Source organism: Dioscorea cayenensis, unplaced genomic scaffold, assembly GCF_009730915.1.
Source record: "Dioscorea cayenensis subsp. rotundata cultivar TDr96_F1 unplaced genomic scaffold, TDr96_F1_v2_PseudoChromosome.rev07_lg8_w22 25.fasta BLBR01000990.1, whole genome shotgun sequence".
Lineage (NCBI taxonomy): Eukaryota > Viridiplantae > Streptophyta > Magnoliopsida > Dioscoreales > Dioscoreaceae > Dioscorea > Dioscorea cayenensis.
In genome coordinates this window covers 122,446-130,524 of record NW_024087381.1, presented here as the reverse complement: position 1 = coordinate 130,524, position 8,079 = coordinate 122,446, and the positions used below count along the sequence as shown (strand labels likewise).

The 8,079-nt window shown below is 35.9% G+C and overlaps 1 protein-coding gene across 1 annotated transcript; it reads left to right on the top strand.

Moving 5' to 3' along the window:
- The first annotated feature begins 7,513 nt into the window (after positions 1 to 7,513).
- On the top strand, positions 7,514 to 8,079 carry LOC120255415 (splicing factor 3B subunit 6-like protein). The gene has a single exon (XM_039263242.1). It carries the CDS (start codon positions 7,577 to 7,579, stop codon positions 7,949 to 7,951), a length of 375 nt encoding a protein of 124 aa, XP_039119176.1. The 5' UTR covers positions 7,514 to 7,576; the 3' UTR covers positions 7,952 to 8,079.

Below are 8,079 nucleotides of genomic sequence, written 5' to 3'. Positions count from 1 at the left end.
TACCAAGTTGGTGCCTTCATGAATGGTTTGAAGAATCCCCCAAGTTTTCTTGGCGCAATCACAAGTTGCAACATACTTGAACTGGTTCTCATCTACTCCTCCGAAAATAGCATTGAGTGCTTTTCCATTGGCATTTGCTTTGAGCATATCTTCGGAACTCTAGTTACTCTTCATTTTTACTGTCTCGTTCATGTTTTCATCAACTTCAATTGGGGAGACCATCCTTCTTCTACGGCTGTCCAAGTATTCTCATCAAGAGACTTGATAAACGCCTTCATGCGAGCCTTTTAATATGGATAGTTGGATCCATTAAGCAATGGTGGTCATGTGACGCAAGCTCCTTCTTTTCCGGCCATCAATGGAACTTGTTAGGACCTCGCCGACTTTGTAACCAAAGCGAATACGGCGACCAACGCTCTGATACCACTTGTTAGTTCCTCCGGTGTGGTTTGTGGGTTTTGGGAAAAACTTAAGCACTCATAGATCTCACACACAAACCATCAAAGAAAGATCACACAAACAAAACAAGAAGGAGACACACAACTTTGGTAACACAGTTCGGCGTCCACTCGCCTACGTCTGAGGGGCCAAGCCCGGAGATAAACAATCCACTAAAAGAGGTAAAAATACATGAGTACAACCACTTGTCACTCACTCACTCAACAATGAAGATCACTACCCTCTCTAGATTGTTTGGTGCTCACACACTCTCCTCCAAGAGTCACCCAAGAGTCACGCGTACAATCTACGAGCAAGGTAGCTTATATAGATGCCTCAACGTCCCAAATATAGCACATACCTCTTTTAGAATCTCCGCAGCTACTAATTTAAAAACCTGCCAAAATTAGCTGTTGCAACTCCCGTTGTAACATGAATTGCAACATGGCCCAGACTGCTGACTTGACTGAGTTCTGATTATGTTGCGGACGACCTCAAGACCAATCAACCTCCTGGTCATGCTTAGTCCGAGTCATGCTTAGTCCTTGTGCGTCTTCATAAAACTTGCCAAACTTAGTCTTCAATCCTCCTAAATTTGGTCTTCAAAGATTCTCCAAACTTGATCTTCAATTCACCCAAGTTTGGTCCTCAAATCTTGCCTTCAATAGACTTCAATCAATCTTCACCAAAGATTCTTCAAATCATATCTTCAATTAGTCTTCATTCCATATTTAGTCTTCAATCATATCTCCTAAATATGGTCTTGGATAATTCCACCAAGATCTTCAAGATGTCTTGCCTTGCGAGCCAAGACTCCTTGCAATGTCACCATACTCTCCATGTCATCAATTTTGCCATGTCATCTTGACTATGTGTCAAATCATGCCAATAATAGTGCGGTTGCACTAACAAAAATGAACAAAACTCTTACTTAATCAGTTGAAATTTTAGTTATTCTTATTATTTGATAGAAAGGATAAATAAGTTTTTCTTTTTTTTCTTTGAAAAATAGATATTCGATTGATTATATTTGTAAAGAAAGTAACTTATAAGTTTCTATGGGAAAGCACTTCTAAATAGTAAAATACTTTGGAAGGAAATTAAAGTAATTTCATAAAAGACACGTGACTAGACCTGTCCATGGGTCAAGCCGGTTTTGGGCCGGGCTTTATCCATAATTATTAAAATTCAAGCTTGTCTAAGTCCGGCCCGGCCGGAAAACTGGACCTTAACCCTTGCCAGATCCCGCCCAAATTTAATAACCTCTACCCAAGGCCCGCCCAAATATGTTTTTCATCAAATAATATATAAGTTATTACAGGCACTTAATAATAATATTAATATGTGAATATGACCAAATATTATTCTACAAAAACACTTAAAAATTAAAATACCAAATGCAAATATTTATACAATTACAACAACTAAAATTCAAACCATTATAATCAATGACAATCAACAATAAATATATATTATGGCAATATATATATAACTAATTAATAAATAATCAATGGAAATTCAAACCATTATATATATAAGTATATACAAAACTAATTAATAAATATATGTTATAATTCAGGCCATGCCGGGCCGGGTCGGACTTTTAACAATGAAAACAAAACCCGGCCCATTTTTAAAATGGGTTTTTTTGTCTAAGGCCCGGACATTGTGCCTTATATATTTGTCTAAGCCTTCCCATTTTTCGGGCGGACCTTTGGATTTGGGCGGGTAGCCTGACAAGTCTACACGTGACCTCCAGTGCCTCGTTAGGGCACATAAACCTTGTATAACAATATGCACCGGTTTGGGGTTGGGGTTAATTCCTCATCTGCTCCGAAACCCTAAGGCCTTGCTTGGGAGAGGGTTATTGGAGGTTTTGTAAAGTAAGGTTCTCAACCAACCCTTGTTTGGATCCAGGATTTTAGTAAGAGTAGGGTTTGAGGGGGTTAAATGGAGGGTTGAGAAACCTCCATTTACCCTCTTTTCTCAACCCTCCAAATTGGGGGGTTGAGAAGGTTTTGTTTTTTAACTGGACGAAAATACCCTTGAGCTTTTTAATAATTTCCATCCATTGTTAGGTTTTCAACTTTCAGGGGAATTTGGCTTAGAGAGCTTCGGCTGAGAGAGCTTCACTGCGTGTGAGCTTCACCGCAGCAAATCCGCGGGCCTAGACAATAGTTCCCCTTCATCTTTGGGTGAGATCCCTTCTCCTTCTCCATTGATCTCTTCCATTTACATAAATCTCTTCAGGTGCTTCTGTTCTTTCCCTGGTATTAATAGTTTTCAAATGTGAAATGCCATTGTTTCCATCTATGAATTTAGTTTATAGAGGCAACCTGTTGCTAATGTTCATAATTTGTGAAGTTCAGGTTGTGTATATAATTTGTATAATATTGGCTTTCATGTGAACTCTCATAGTTTTCTTAAGTAGCTTTTTTCTGCCCCTGTTTCCATTGAACATGCAAATGATGTTGATGCAGCTGTCGAATTTATAGTAGCTGGTATTTTGCCTCATTTTAGTGGACCACCCAAAGAAACACAAGGAATTAAACAGTCTTCTCACAAAGATGCGTACATCTATGGACTGAAATGTACCATCAATTGGAATTTGATTAAATTGAGAATAAAGAATATAATAAGTGTAATTGATTTTAAAATTTCCAAAACTGCATTATACTTACTGATGTTGATGCTTGGGTTTTTTCTTTTCATGTATATCAGAATGAATAGCTAATATTTCCTAAGGTTATCATTAAAGTTCATGTTTTTTTAAACTATTATCTTTAAACTATAGACATGAAATTGTGGAATATATAAAATTATTCACACCGGTGAACAAGGTATCAAGCATTCCAAATTATTTAATATGCAGTGGATTTAAATTCAAAGAGTGAAGTGTTTTACTAATAAATAGTCTTGAAAGAAGTAATTATTTCTTTTTGATGATGGGATGGGTTTTTCTGTTAGAATTTCTGTTTCTTAAATAGATCACACCAACTTTGTCAACTAATCAAGCATGTGGCTTTTTCACATAAACATAGTTTATAAAATTCTCTTATGCTATCATTGCCAGATACTTCCAACACTTCCTCTCCCCACAAGAAAGTGTACATCATTCTCTCAAGCATCTTAAAGTCATTGATAATGATAACTAGGATCATAAATCAAGAGGATTTAAGATGAAGCCTGTTAAGATGTTTAGGTTGTGGAGGTGCACAATTATTTATTGCCAGGCATTGGGCTGAATGAAATTGTGTGTGTGAAAGCCACATTAAATAAATTTCTCATTTAATTCTTTAAAGCCAATATAAATGCTTTAAATTGTATCTCCTTTTCTTTGTATGACATATGGGTTATTTTCCATAGTTAATTGCATGTTATCATATTGTAGGGTCATACATTAATGTGCAAAATTTGATAATTTATTTTTTTTAGATGGCGGACAAGAAAAAGCTATTGGACAATCCTTATATTAAATTGCAACGTTTGCACCATTTAGCAGCAATTCAAGTTATTATGCTAGTGATTAGTTGGATCGCAAGACGTAAGAAGGAACATAAGCATGTTAACAATCAAATTGCTCGTGAATTACGCCTTCATGGAGACCAAGCAAGAGATGAACTAATGTCACATTTGTTGTCAAGTGATTTGTCATAACATGATAAGAATGAGTCCTAGAGCTTTTCTAGGATTATGTGAAATATTAGTTAGAGACGGAGGTCTTAGACCAACTTTGCAAGTGTCTATCGAGGAGCAAGTTGCAAGAACTCTATATTTATTAGGTCATAATGTCTCCCATCGTGAACTATCTTTCTTCTTCCGTCATTCTCGTGAGACAATCTCCCGTCATTTTCATAATGTATTGCAAGCTATAGTAGAGTTAGAGGAAAAATACTTAGTACAACTTGATGGCTCAGAAATCCCTTCAGAAATATTCAGCAGCAGTAGGTTCTATCCATATTTTAAGGTAATCGAATCCCCAATGAATTTTAATTTTATTACAATTGTGTATAGTGTGATTAAAATATTAAATTTATCCCAGGATTGTGTTGGTGCGATTGATGGAACACATGTTCATGTAAAAGTTTCCAATGCCGACGCTGCTAGGTTTCGTGGAAGGAAGGAATACCCAACACAAAATGTGTTGGCTTCATGCACATTCGATTTAAAATTCACTTACGTGTTACCTGGGTGGGAAGGAACAACATCTGATTCAAGAATAATGAAAAATGCGTTAAGTAGAGCTTGTCCACTAAAAATCCCTCAAGGTAATTGTTGACATGATCTAATATTTTATTAGAGGCCATATATACACAAACAATGTTATAACATAGTCCATTTGTTATTTAGGAAAATATTACCTTGTTGATGCTGGATTCATGTTAAGAAGTGGGCTTATTACACCATATAGAGGAGAGCAATACCACTTGAAGGAATACTCAAGGAACCCACCACGAAATCCACGTGAATTATTTAATCTTCGCCATGCATCTCTAAGAAATTCTATCGAGCTAGCATTTGGCGTCGTGAAGAACCGTTTTCCTATAATAGGGAGCTCGACGGAGCCACATTATGGTTTGGAAACACAAAAAAAAATTATTTTTGCATGTTGTATTTTGCACAATTATTTAATGGGTGTAGATCCTGATGACATATTAATTGCTCAAGTTGATAATGAACTTAGTGATGAAGTTCAAGATGAGCATGATGGCACCGGGGAAAATAGTGAAGAAACAATTGCCGGAGAAATTATTAGGGATGCTATAGCAGTTGAAATGTACACTAATTATGTCGAGTAAGTTATTGGTGCATTGTTACATGATTGATGTTGTCATCACAGTGTAGTTTATTTTTTGTAAGGTTATGTTGAGTGAGTTCTTGATGTTGTCAAATGGATAATATTGTTAAATGGGTGATGTTGTTTTTGCATTGTTGTATAATGGATGATGTTGTTTTATGTACTAATTACATTGTTGCTGATGTAATGTAATGCACTTATTTTATTTCATTGTGTGCCTTCTTACAAACTTTTTTAACTACAAATATCTATGGATTTTAAATATTCCATTGTTATTAATAATTTTGTGTTCTTATCAATGTAGTTTAAAAATATGTCAAAGAGGAAAATCAAGTTCAAATGTTCATGATGGAAGTAATACGTGTATATGGACGTTTGCTATGGATGATGCTTTGATTGATGCGATGCTGCATCAACAAACAATGGGAAATAGAGTTGGTGGAACATTCACCACACATGCATTGGAGAACATAGTAAATGAAGTGAGAAGTAAATTTTTTTGGATAAGCCAATAGACAAAGAAAAGAGCTCAAAAACCGGATGAAAAAAATATAAAACGAGCTTTTTATAAGGTTCTATGACATTTTCAAGAATGGAATGAGCGGGTTTGCATGGAATCCAACTAGCGAAATGTGGCATGCGTTTGAGTCAAGTATGGCAACATTTAATTGAGGTAAATTTTTGTACTTTGTTTAATAAAGAAGTAATGCTAACTACATTTTGATAACACCATTATTTTACATTTAGGCCAAACCAGAAGCTGCTGAATGGATGAATAAAAGGGTAAGAAATTATGAGAAACTTGTTCAACTTTATGGACAGGATCGGGCAACTGGGGTACAAGCGGAGACTACATCAGAAATGAGGAGACGGAGGCGAAATGAAATAAATTCTTCGGGAAACACAATAGACGAAATTGATTTGTTAGTTTCACATAACACAGTGAACTTAGAGAATTTGGGTGAAAGTCCAAATACTCATGAGCATGACAACGAAGGGCAAGATGAAGCATCACCAATGGCTACAAATCAACAATCACAAACTCAAGCTCCAAGTTCATCTAGGCACAAGAAGTATAAAGGAATGAATAATGATGATGACAATGGTGACAAAGTGGCTACAACGATTGAGATAGTAGCTGATGCTCTTCTTCAATCAACCAACATGTTAATTCAAGCATCTACCACCGATCCTACCAAAGATTATGATGTTTGGGGTATGCTCAAAGATTTAGGGATCTCACACCCTATTCTTGGAAAAGCTTACAGGTTTCTCATCAAAGATTCTAAGTTATTGGAAGGTTTAATTAGATGTCCAATAGAGGAACGCAAGGCTTTATTGTTGAGTTGGTTGGATTATGATGATGACCCGCAACAATGAATGTTATAAGACTTTAGTAGTTTTTGTGAACAGTTTGAACTTGTTTTTTGATGTTTGGACAATTTGAACTTGTTTATGATGTTTGGACAATTTGAACTTGTTTATGATGTTAGAACAATTTCAACTTGTAAGCTATCATATAACCTTGTCATGAAGCTGTGGTAAGACTACTTATATGATTAAGTTTCTTATATTTTTTTTTCAGAATGGAATGGTGGTGATTATGTAATATTACTTAGCTTGATGAATTGTTAGTAATATAATATAGTGGCTGTGTGAGAGTTCAAGTGGCTCTCTTTATCAAGTCTTTTTTTTCTTTTTTTTTTTGGGAACCCCGGCATCGAGGTTCCGGGGGGTTTTTATCAGTTTTCTTTTTTTTGGAACCCAGACATCGGTTGAGTTGGTCTTTATCATTTTTTTTAACCCTGGCATCGGGGTTCTTTATTAGTTATTCAATTATTTACAAAATTTAGAAAAATTAAAAAAATGAAACGTAATTAATATAAATTCACGATTTTAGTTAATTTTTATACTAATATTCATTTAATTATTAATAATTTGCCTTCACATTAATTGTTAACATAATTTTTCCTTTCTTTTTTTAAAAAAGTTTCACAATATGCTTTAAAAAAAATTAAGATAAATCCAAAATCTTTAAATGAAAAACAAATTCCATTATCTCCAGCAACAAACCCAAAACACTCATATATATTATCATCAACATATCTTTTTGTTATAAGGGTATTTTAGTAATATTAGCATAATACCTTACTCTTTATTACCTTCAAACCAAACATTACAAGATTTGGTAACCTTTATTTACCATACCTTAGTCCCAAACAACGTATAACTTAAAAACTCCCTTTACCTTATTTTATCTTACCCTACCCTCCGTTATGAACCTCTACTTCACTTCTCCCGAGCAAGGCGTAACCCTAGTCAGTAACAAGGGATCAATCAATGGCGATGATAAGCTTGAGGAAGGGGAACACTCGGCTTCCGCCGGAGGTGAACCGTGTGCTTTACGTGCGCAACCTCCCGTTCAACATCTCGAGCGAGGAGATGTACGATATCTTCGGAAAGTATGGAGCAATCCGCCACATCCGGCTGGGCACAAACAAGGACACTCGCGGCACAGCCTTCGTTGTCTACGAGGACATCTACGACGCCAAGACCGCAGTCGACCATCTCTCGGGCTTCAACGTCGCCAATCGCTACCTCATCGTCCTTTATTACCAGCAAGCCAAGATGTCAAAGAAGCAGGACACGAAGAAGAAGGAGGAAGAGATCATGAAGATGCAAGAGAAGTATGGGCTATCATCCAAAGATAAGTAGTAGTTTGGTTGGTCTCTCTGCCACTCTTTTGTTTGTATATCTCTTATAATGAATGGATTTGACTGATGTATTGGTGATGACTCTTTGGATTATATCAAGTTTCTTGGTTTATAACTTGGTTTTTGTAA

Bases quoted from the DNA above. Each gene is read 5' to 3' on its own strand.
- LOC120255415 (XM_039263242.1), top strand. From the start codon at position 7,577: ATGGCGATGATAAGCTTGAGGAAGGGGAACACTCGGCTTCCGCCGGAG.